Genomic DNA, 12,405 nt, shown 5'->3' with positions numbered 1-12,405 from the left:
AAAAAATTTCACGTGATCGATCAATTTATTATCAACAATATAATCACAATTTTAGCAGCAAAATCTCTATTTAGCAGCATCCGACCTACTTAGCTACCTTAACTAGTCCTATCTTACTTTAACTAGTCCCTAACCATTTCCTCTGCTACCAGAAAAATTACTGATAGAGCGCGCAGGTCACCCAACCAACAATTTCACCATATACGTATCGGGCCCATAAACTTCAATCTCTCTTATACAATAATCAGGTGACCTTACACTCTACTACCAGTAACCCTAGTTCCTTCCTATTTATTTCTACTGTACCCGACTTACCAATCCACTGTTACGGGTACCTATGATCACAATGGATCAGGGAGCTAGCTGTAAACGAAAGGCAGACAGCACAATACCAACTTTATATTCTTCTGCATTAAATGACCACAGACTATTGGGAAGTTTTAAAGATTTTATCTAAAGTTCAGATTCGGAAAGCATCAGGTTTACAACCAAAAAGCAATCAATAATCAAAATAACGAAAAGCACATATCCATAAAGGAAGTAAATCAGGGCAACCATTTATGAGTCTAAAGGAAGATTAAGAATAAGAAACATGCTAAGCAGATTTTCAGGTATGGAACTCAAGGCTGAATACCTATAAGTGGAGCAGTCTTAGGCACAAACTAGAATTTCACTACTAGAAATACTTCAAAGGTTGGGTGAACGTTTTGTAAATCCTATACCTCTATAGGAAGGGAAAAATGGAACACGCTATAGTTCTAGGAGTATCAATTCAGTTGGCAAAAGGAAGACATTATAAACCACATCTATATTTCATAAAGGTCTGTAGAAAGGTACTTAAAGGAAGGTTAACATAGGAACATGCTAGAATAACGACAATAACGTATGAGCTTTTTATTCAGTAGCTTTGCGAAAAGCATGGAAAATCAATTATGCGCAAAGGTATGTCTTTATTAAAGCAAAAGACAGAAAAAATAGAAGGTGCAGTATAGAGTTTTTCAGCACTATAATTACCTAGAATGGTGTGAAGACCAATCCTGGCCATGGATCAGTCAAGGACAGGAAAAACCCCAAGGAAGGACAGTCATCAATGGGACAGCAGGTGCAGAATGGACACCCCAGGACAGGACAGGAAACCCAGATTAAGGTCAGGACAGGACCACCAAGACACGACCAGCACCCGCAGTTTGGAAGCAACGCCTGCGCTCCACCCTCTCTGCGGCTAACAGTCAGAACCCCGATTGGGTTAGCGAATTCTCCAGCAAAGTGCTCCGCCAGCACTTAAGGTTTAGTAAAACCTCCAGAGTCTAGGAATTTTCGGACAGAGTGCTCCGCAGCCCTCTGTATCGGTCACCTATTGAGTGCGTTGGGTCAGTGACAGGTCAGCTATTCGGACAAGTCGGACAATTTCTCTAGCTATACCTAGGCTAGTTATACTGTTTTCGGGTCAGTGTACCACCCCCCAAATGTTGCAAGTGTCAGAAACCCCAATTTCGATTGGTCCCCAAGTAGGATAGGTCAACACACCAATCACATTTGACTTCTACTAGCCGGGTTTTACATATTCTGGGACCGCCTATTGATTTTGGGGTTCCCATGACCTATTCTACAGAATACAAAGAAAGATATACAAATGTTTCAAATGTAGAACATTTCGACTTCTTCGGCTGGGTGAAGGTGCATCTTCCCAGGCACATCTTGGCCGCCACCTCTGGTTGGCAGTCATTCAATGTCACCGGCCAAAGTCTGTCATGCGCAGTAAAGCATCTTAATATGGAGTCTCGAGCATCCCATCAGACCCTCGATATTGCGGTACATGAAAAGTAAGCGAAAACAAATTAAAACATAGAAAATAAATGAACACACTGTATACCATGAATAGCTACTCTATACCCCTTAACTAAAAAAATATACTATGGCATTACGGTTTAGTGCAACAGACAATGACATGAAAGCATCAGTGCAAGCTTCACCATGTGAGGGCATAGGCAGCCATCTTAAAAGCCAGTGCGCAAGCGCAAAGGTTCCCACCAGAACTGCAAGTACGTCACGTCACGTGAGTGTGACTAACGCATGCGCAGAAAGAAAACCCGCCAAAACAGCGGCCATTTTAGATACAAGAGTTATTGAGTTAGTAAACACATAGGCAAGCTTCACTAGGGCAATCCCAATTTAGAAATAAAGGGAAATTAGTAAGACAAACAGGTTGAATTACGTTATTACATGTTATTTCGAGGTTCATGAATCCAAGCAAGTCGCGTAATATGCGAATCCTTGCTCCATCACCAGTACCGGCACTTCTCTTTGCAGACGACACAATTTTAATATCACAAACCCCCAAAGGTCTGCAAAGCCTACTTAATACTTTCGAAACCGACTTTGAAAGAAAGGGCTTGGAAATTAACGCTACTAAAACAAAATATATGGCAGTTAATGCGCACAAATTTTTAAAAAATACGTAACTGTCAAAATACGAGAGGATAGAATATGTGCTAAATTTTTATTACTTAGGTATTACTCTAGATTCCAAAATGAACTGGAGACCACAGCTGGATAAAAGCAAAACAATATTAATTCAAAATTCAGTCCCAATTGTAAGGAAGCATGAGGGCAGTTTATCTAAAGCTGTTTCTCCGCGTTGGAGTTATACAAATACAGGGCACAATCTGCTTGCCTTTATGGGGCTGAACTGTGGGGACATGTAACGAAGAACAGTTTCATGGTGTACGAGAATACATTTTTTAGAAAACTGCTAAGTTTACCAACACGCACACCCCTAACACCAGTAGTATTAGACTTAAACATCCGCCGCACTGACCAGCATGCAGTTTTGGGGCCACTATTATTCTGGGTCCGTCTGTGGTCAACGGATGATCTTGTTCATTATAGAGAAGGTCTGGAGGATTTTTTTAGAATTAAAAATGTCACAAGGTTACCATGGGTGAACCATATTCAGGATTGGTTTTATAAACAAGGACTAAAACAGTTTTGGGAGAAACCTCTGGGTTTGTCATTGGGATCAAAAAAGCTGTTGAAACAGACTTTTTGAGCATTTACTCAAGATACTCTGTCCCATTGTCCAAAACTAGGTACTTTATCCACAAGGTTTCTTATAATAAAACCAAATGGTAAATTTGAGTCCATTCTGGACGAAATACAACCACAACTTGCTAAAACCCTTTACCTTAAATTTCGCTACGGCATTCTGCAGATTAATGCAAATGTTATGAAATGGGTACGTAGCATAGGTGGTGCAAATAACGGCTGTCGTGATATCTGCCACACAGGTGCAAAAGAGAATGAATTGCATGTGCTATTCTTCTGTCCAGCCTATACTTATGCTAGGAGGAAGTGGATTAAACCCATCTATCAACTTTTGGGTACCAGATCATGTAATAATGAGGCGGAAAGAATACTGCAAAAAGACACAACACAAGCAATTGTATTTAGTGAAAGCAGATACCTTTTTAGTGTCGACCTAACAAGAAAGAGAATGGGACTGAAATTTTAGGTATATTTAAAAACATGTCTATGTTAATCAATTTACAACTAGATGTACAATTTTAGTTGGTCACCACGGAACCTTGTATATTTTGGAAAGGGCTACTAAATGTTCTTAACATAAAAAAACACTCCCCATATGAACTTGTGTTTTTAAAGCATTGTTATAATTGCTATTTTTTGTAATATGGTCGTGTTGACGGGATTTAATTTATATTTATTGTCTTTTTAAAATCTAAGAAAGGCCTTATTTTGGGATATTATCCCCAAAATAAATTGCGTACCTTCGGGCGGGTTAGCCTTTGATCTACTGTTGCATGATGTTTTTATGTAATCTTTTATGGTTTTTTAAATCAAAATAAAGATTATTGAATTGAATTGAATTGAATACAATGTTAATGTTATAGTAAACATTATTAGGAAGAGGTGGTTTGAGAAGTAATGTAGATTTGCTTATCACTCTAAAGTAGTCCTTTGACACCCAGTCAATCCTCCTTCATCCTCAAAGTCATCATCCAACATGCTTTATGATAGGATTTGGTTCCCGCCCACAACAGTTAATAATTTTGATATTCAGGGATAACAGCATATCCACTAGTTTGAACAATAGGTACCAAAAGAGATGGTAAGATGTATCTGATAAATATTATATAGTACACTCTTGTTTGGCTTATGTGATTCCTTGCGAAAGTTGCCATATTTTTTTTTTCTTTCCAGTTTTATTTCCATTTCTCATTCCTGTTCTAAGAAAAATGGATTTCTGCCTGTTTCCCAATGACACATTGCAGTTTTTTACAAGTGCTGTCAAGAGTCTGAAGGAGAAGAGGCAAAAAGGCAATCACGAGGTGAGTGCAGCACAATATCAGAAAAAGGAATAGCTGCCACAAAAGGGTATCATTTGTTTAATAGGAGCCCTTTAAAATGTCTAGCAGGCCAAATGGCCTTCTAGTACAACTTATTTATGTTTAGTGTAGGGAGCGCAATAAAATATGTCCTGTTAAAAAAAGGTTTGAATGCAAAAAAAAGTTGCTCATAACAAAATAAAAGTTAGCTTAAAATATTTTCTAAAAACATGTACACACAACAATAATGATTTAAATGAAAAGGTATGCCTATGTGTTAAAACCTTGCATGTCAATGGACTATAAAATATTGTAAAGGAAATTGTATTAAGTGAGTTGCTGATCTCTTTGTTCTAGTGCTGGAAATTTCAGCTGCTTGAGCTATACCGCCTGCTGATTGTCCATAGTAAGAGCAATATGGAGGAAAAAGGGAATCAAACTAATGCATTTTCATATCACACTTTTTTCCTCCTTTGGAAAATGTTTTCAGCTCAGTGGCGTCCTAAAGCAACCCTGCTCCGTCAGCTGGAGCATTGGGGAGACTGGTGGGGTGAAGGTTGCGGGTGACGGATATAGCTAAGGGAGTAGCCAGAAGAATAAAATAACCCCCCACTTCGAACCATATTGCACTGAGTAAGGGAAGAATGGTTTCCAACTCTTTCTAGGAAGGTCTGATGGTCCTCAACGCATTATTTCCTTCATTCCGTGTGGTTTTCTTTACTTTTTTTTCTCTTTTTCGTCTTTTGTTTCGTCTTTGCATTATTTTTCCTTTCTTCCGTACTCTCTTTCTATTTGCCTCTCACTTACTATTAATTTCTTTTTGCAATGTTTATCATGTTTTGGTCTCTGAATATGTTTGGTTGTTCCCCTGGAACTGTCATGGTATATTTTTTCTTTCTTGTTGCGTCAGTTATTAGCGTCACCCTCAATCTTGTGCCTGCGAGTCACCGATCAAAGTTCAAAAGGGAAATGAAAAACTATTTCATATGTCCTGTGGCACCCTTTCTGAAGCTGGTGTTGTAGGTGCTTTGCTACACCTTTGAATGCAGCTGGGTCTCTAGCAAATCTGGGTTATGCTAAATCTTCAGAATGTTTTAATGGGTCCCTTCCACTTAGATCAGAGAAGCTCATAAATATCACAGTAAACAATTACCAACACAAAGTTGAGGGATGGGAGCATGGCGTTAAAGGAAGCAAATTCTGTACCAGAGAGAAAGAAAGAGAAATTATGAAAGTTTGAAGAAAAGCAATTCAAAGCCAGATGGAATGAGTAGCAAATAAAACAAACGAAAGAAGGATAGAACAACGAAATATAGAAAAGGGAAAGAAAGTGAAAGTGGACTATAAGGAGAATAGAGAAAGAAAAGAAGAAAGAAAAAGGAAGAAAAGGGGAGAGAAGAATGGAGGTATGAATGGACATGAAATGAGAGAAGGATGGAAAAGATAATGAAAGAAGGAAGGGGGAAGAAAGGGTGGAAATCAAGAAGTGGTAGAAATGAAGCATAAAGGAAAGGCATTTGAAAGACGGGACAAGAGAAGAAAGAGTGTATGAAGGAAAAGGAAATAAAATACAGAAAAAGGGAAAAAAACGAAGAACTAAAGGAAGAAGAAGAAAATAATGGAAAAGGTAGGAAATAAGCAAAATGGAAGGAAGGTAAAATGAAAGACGGAAGAAAGTAAATAGAAATTGGGAGAAAGGAAGGACAAATGTAAAATGCATGAAGAAGTAAAGAAAGGTGGAAAGGTAGGAAACAAGGCAGGAAAAAACTTAGGTGAGAGAGTGTCATTTTTTTTTTCATTTATGACATGACGTGATAGGCGTTTCTTGTTCTGCACAGTAAAATTCTGAGGCCCTAATTTTATGTTTTTGGACGAATACGTGATGTTTATCCCACCTGATCGGTAATGATACCCTTGAGTGCATTATTTATAAGGTGTGTTGAATGGCACCTATTATGATGAGTTACTGGGTAACTGGGGAATAATATGACATTTTAGTTCTCACAGCACCAACACCGTGTTGTACAGTAAATACGTACACATTTCGCCAGTTAAATTCCGGTAGGTTTGACCTGCTGGAAATAAAAGGAAAAGATATATTTAATGCACCTGGTAATTCTCGGGGTTGGTAAATATCACCTAACTCATAATTCTTACTCAGCCGCAAACAGGGGTTTATGTAGGAGTCGGAAAACACTGATCCGCTGGTAATCAGAGCTTTCGTCAAGTTATTAAAAGGGAGTAAGGAAGACAGAGGTGAATGGAAGGATGGAAGAAGAAGGAAAGAACGGATGTACAAGAAAGAGAAAGAAGGAACCGATAAAGGATGAAAGACAAGACAGCAAAAACTAACAATGAAAATAGACTGAAGACATGACAATGAAAATAGACTGAAGACATGAAGGGAGGAATAAAGAAGGATGAAGGGGGAATTAAAAAATGAAAGGTTAAGGAAAGATTGAACAGAAGAAAGGAAGTAACGCAGGAAGGAAAAAAGGCAAAGGGTGGCAAAAAAAAAGGGAATTGGAAAGGTAGGAAGAAATTAGCGTAGAAAGAAAAGGACGTAAAAAAGAAAGGAGGAAGGAAAGGAAACGAAAAACAATGTAAACTAAAGGAGAAAAGTTATCAATTAAGTAAGAGGGCAAACAAAGTACCAGGGATTAAAGAAATAGAGAAGAGAAGAAGAAAGAAAGAGGTATTAGTAATAAAGTAGGAATCTATTTGAGGCCAAAGATTGAGGCTCACCTTCGGTAATGTGGTCAATGGACGTTAGCGTCAGGGCAGTTGGACCAAGGTAAAAGGGGATCAAATATGCACCATTGTGTCATAGTTATTTCCTGCACTTTCACAACACGACAATTGGTGAGGAAAATGGGATGAGTACTTCACCGTAGAGCGAGAGGTCCAGGAGTGATAGCACAATGCCAAGAGCCCACCCTGGGTGCGCAGAGGAAGTTCGTTGAATAATGCAACATCGGGAGCCCACCCCGGTCACACGATACAGAATTAATGCAAATGTGGTGCCAGGAGCCCAACCTGACCACGCTGTGGTGAGGAACACTACAATTCTCTTCTGTAGTAAGCTGGATGCCTGCTATTTGCACACTTTGTATCGAGCTGACTGTCTTCTGAGGCCGAGTTTCAGTGAGTTTTCTCCACTCCTCTCAGCAGCCATTTTGAGTACAAGCGGCTCGTCCAATAGTCTTGGCTGCTCTTGCAGTGCCCATCTTGAAGTAGCCTGTGCCTGAATTGAGGGCTCATCAACTAAAGTATGAACAGTACGTTTTAGCCACATGCCCAGCTTTTGGCAACATTAAATATACTAGTGCACCAAACCTCCTTTGACCCTCACAAACTGAAGCCAAACAAACAAAACAAAGAAGACGAGAAAGGACAATTATTGAACAAATTGAGACACCATCCTGCTGTAACTGCTGTGCACACTGGCTGCACGTCAGTGTAATGGACGATACTCTGCTTCAGACCCAGGAGCATTTAAGTCCAGACTGTCAGTGACCATCCGTGCTGCATATGTCACTAGGCATAAAGGGTTGCACCTACTTCTTTACTTCGTCAGGCACACACTCATGACTTTAAGACTAAATCACCATTGTGGTCGCATTTTGCTTCAGTTAACACATTTTATCCTCACCGGAATCAACACAAAACGCCCTGCCAAGAGTGGGCATGCTAAGTGTCTGATTCCTACGCCCTCCAGAACCTCTGACTCTCATCCTAGAAGTGGCATGTGTCCCCGCTGGCAAGAATAGCTTGATGACCTTAAAGGCTTTATGAAGGGGTCGTAGGCTAATGGCTTGAATCAACAACTTATTGCCCTGCGCAACTTGATAGGCAACGATGTTGGACAAATCATCAAAGAGTTGCCAGCAGCTATCGGGACCTCTTACCAAGATATGTGTGACGCAATAATCAGGACGTTTTTCCACAAAAGAAACATTGACTATGAACGTTACACCTTCAATCTAGCCTCCCAGGAAAAGGACGAACCCTTGGGGGAATTCATTATGTGTCTTAAACGCCTAGCACGTTACTGTGAGCTCGATAACTTTACTGCTGAGGATGCCCTCCGTCTGCGAGTCATAGAAGGATGCCAATCAGAATCACTATGTCAGATGCCTCCTGACGAAAAGTTACTTGCTGGATGACATTAAAGTATTGACCAGAATCAATGATCAGGCAGAAGAGCATGCAAAGAAAATGGAGACAGTAAAGGCAGAAAAAAGTGAAAAGGCATTTCGACTACAGTTGGGCCAGAAAGAATGAAATGCATCTGAGTCTTGGAATGGTCCCAGACCTATGGATCATCATCGTCGCAGCCCTAAGCAAAGTAAATATGGAAGAGAGCAAATACTAGAATGTTATTGCAGCAGACAAGAATGCCCACATGTAGGCCTGCTACTGAGCAGAGATGTAGGCATTGTTGATAGGATAATCACTTGGAAAACGTGTGTAGAGCAACTCAAAAGGATCAATAGAAATCCTCCATGGAATCCAGATTTCAACATCACAGAAAGGCAGTATGCAGTGAGAGAGAAAGCTCCATCAGCTCTTCACGATCAAGTTTACATTTGCACTTTACCTACATATCTCATCGCTCTGTGTTCTATCACTCAAGATCCCTCACATCTACCTATCAGGACAGCAATTAATATTTTGTATGGGTACCGATCAGGATAGGTTAAAGAACTACCGAAGACTACAAACACAAATGGGGGAACATCCAGCCAAATTTGTACTAAACAGTGAGGCGTCTCTTAACTACATCTGTGTCAGAAAATACAACAGTATTGAACCCAAAGCCCAAGCTACAAAAAGCAAATGTGCAAGTTTAATCCTGGATGTCCAAAGAGCCACAGCCATGCCCAAGACAGTTTAGAATGACTCTCATATATAGGAGAGAACCGTAGAAGCTCAAATTAATGTAATTGATGGACCTGAAGCAGTTGACTGCTTACTTCGCGTGCCCAGTACGGAGCAGCTGAAATTAGTTGGAATACTATGCACAGTCCATAAACCAGGAAAAACAGACAACCCTGTCAAGTACATATCAAGTCATCCCAGGTTATCCACAAAAACAAGAGCATCACTGGCTGAAGAATACATTCACCTTGTCAAGGACCAGACAAGACCACCTGCAGTTTCACTTGAAACTACCACAGAAGCCACTGCAGAGGATGCTACCCTTCAAGATGTAGCACTATATCTCCCAACTGACATGTAGAGTTGCCTGGAAGGAGGTAGGACCAATCAACCAGTAGACAACAGAGAACTGACCTCTTTGTGGCATAAAAAAGAAGACCCACCACTGTCACTTCAAATGTCAGATCCGCCAAAAAGCATACGGTGTCACGTGGCACCGGGCCGATCAGTGCGCACCAGAATCCCCATCTCAGAGAATCCGGGAAGCAATGTCACAATGGGACCACTCAAAAAGACCAAGATGAAAGAACAAGAGGACATTCGCCAGAAAGCAAAAACATCAACTATTCAGGATAAGGATTGGGTCCCGGTCAGGCAAGAACAGAGAAAAAACATGGATAGCTGCTATCATATATATCCATTACAAGTGCCCAATCTAAAAGGAACTATGATCAAGGCAGTCTCTGATGACAAGAGAATAGCCAGAGACATGTCACATTTCAAGAAATGTGAGCTGAAAGTCATTAAACTAGCAGCCATATTAAGGGTGACAACTCTGGAGCTAATCAGGAACAAGCCAGAGGAGATGACCCTGTATTAACTCTTGCAGCTGCAGTACCAACTGAACCAAACCCACTATGCCCAACACAGTGAACACTTCGAAAACCTGCCCGACTTATTGAAGAAATCTAAAGATCTATGTCAGTAAGGACAATCAACTTTTTTGTGAGTGAGGGAAGATGTAATGTTGTAACTGAACGTTAGCTTCAGGGCAGTGGGACCCAAGGGAAAAGGAGACCATGGCAGGGGAACTAGAAAGGGAGGAGCAGTCATGGTAATAGTAGGATAGAGAGGGGATAAGGAGAGAGAGGCTCTCCTAGGGATGTTCAAATAAAAGAATCAAATATACACCATTGTGTCATGCTTATTCCTTGCATTGTCACAACACAACACCTTCTACCTCAAATTTTCAGATATTGCTGTCCTACTCAAATACATTGACAAACTCTTCTTCAAACTAGAGTCATCAATGGTTGTTAGTAGGCATACAAATAGTGCAGTTATAATAAACAGGACTTGATTCTTTGTCATTGACTGCAGTAAAGTGAAATATTGCAGCGTGATAACTAGTCATTAACTAAGATTACCAAGTTCACTGTCACTTGGGTATGTGCCATACCTCGATGCCCATAGTATTCCTGTACAATTAATAATGTCCTTAACAATCTACCTGAATTGTTAGAGATGAAACATATTTGTATAGGATATGTTTAACTGATAGTATACTGTGTGCGTTTCCTTCTATTCTCAGAACCGAGTGGATTTTTTGCAATTGATGGTTGATTCTCAGACAGAAAACATTCCAGCATCCGATGGCATAAATCACGGGTACAAAGGTAATACCCTAGAATATACCTAATCATGAAGTGGACTTTAATGTCTAAGGTAGTGATGGAGATCAGCAGAACTGACAGGTAGAGCATTTGAGTTATTTGTTTTTTAGATATTTATAAGGTACTTCATAACGCCATACAGAGCATACTTTCAATACTCAAAACCTTAAAAGGACAAAGAATTGAAGGGGAAAAACACCACAAAAGGTGCAAGTGAATTGTGAAAAACTAAACATCCGTACAACGGAAAGAGATGCAATTACGTAGATTTTAAAAGTTGAACAGTTGTTCCTTTAGAGCAAGTGGCCTTCATCTGCGATTCGCAGGCAGCAATGGTGGTCTCATCTTTAAATTCTTTAGACCTTATGTTCCACGGTTTAACTCTGGCCACCTTATAGTATTTGCGTTCTAGGCGTGATTTAAAATCTCTTGTTTTTGCCAATTTCGAATTCAGGTTTCAATGTGGGCTCTTGTGGGGACCATGTTTATGTATGAACAGCATTTGTCGCCTCGATGACCTCATGACATTATTTCTAAAAAAGTGGGCTTTGGATCAGTTTCCTACAGCCACTGGCCTTCCTGTGGGTTTCATGCTTTGCATTGCTCTGTCAGGCTATCCACGAAGCCAATGTCATTTTGAGGACGGATACAATATCTTATTTGTGTTGCCATTTGGTTTTGTGGATGCGACATTAGGTAGTCCTTTTGTTAGAGGGCAGATGCAACATGATGTGTAGGTTGTAATAAAGAAAGAAAGTTCGTTTTTATATTGTTTCTTGGCTGACACAATAACACGACATAAAGCAACACACCATAGCATAGCATAGCCTAGCATAGCATGACACACCATAACACACCTTAGGATAACAGCAAAGCACAACACAAAACACCCGAACATAAAATGCATGGCATAAAATACCCTAACAATACACAGTGGAGCTCTACATAAAACAACAAAACACAACACACCATAACTTGATGCAACTTATAAAAGCATTATTCAGCATAACATGAAATACTATAACACAACACAGCATGACATAACACAACACTCAGTAACATAACCCATAATGTTGGAGAAGCAGCCAGAAACATGGCCGACAAGACGAGAATTACCTAAACTGCAAACCCTGTCCATAAAATCTGACACAATTTGGGGTAAAGTTCGCCATCTGCAAAAGGAGCTGGCTGCCCTTGTGCTGAGAAACAGCACGGCACAAGTGAAGTCACTGTAGGGGCTGACAGAGAGAGCAGAAACAGAGCATGGTCCTGGGATGTAACATGAAGCAAGGTCGAGAAGGCCACAAAACAAAATGGTAGATTTGGAACAGCGGGGTAAACCCTACAATGGTGGTGCTATAAGTTGTCGGCTGAGCGCAGCTGCCCCCACCGTTTGCCTATGGGAATTTACATAGTGGAGTTATTAAATGACTGACAGTGACTGGGTGTGGCCAAGGAGATGAAAGGTGGTGTTTCCCCTATAGCATGTGTGCACTGGGATAGTCAGG

At 40.3% G+C, this 12,405-nt stretch overlaps 1 protein-coding gene across 1 annotated transcript in view; it reads left to right on the top strand.

Annotated features, from left to right (window-relative positions):
* Window positions 1–12,405, top strand: part of LOC144786060 (cytochrome P450 3A21-like) — a 261,578-nt gene that overhangs the window by 186,399 nt on the left and 62,774 nt on the right. The window contains exons 8-9 of the mRNA XM_078665005.1: window positions 4,219–4,346; window positions 10,816–10,900. Coding sequence (XP_078521131.1) covers window positions 4,219–4,346; window positions 10,816–10,900 — 213 coding nt within the window. The remainder of the gene's footprint in view (window positions 1–4,218; window positions 4,347–10,815; window positions 10,901–12,405) is intronic.

Source organism: Lissotriton helveticus, chromosome 10 (assembly GCF_964261635.1).
Source record: "Lissotriton helveticus chromosome 10, aLisHel1.1, whole genome shotgun sequence".
NCBI classification, from domain to species: Eukaryota; Metazoa; Chordata; class Amphibia; order Caudata; family Salamandridae; genus Lissotriton; species Lissotriton helveticus.
Note: the sequence above shows the minus strand (reverse complement) of the source record. Positions and strands in the feature narration are given on the sequence as shown.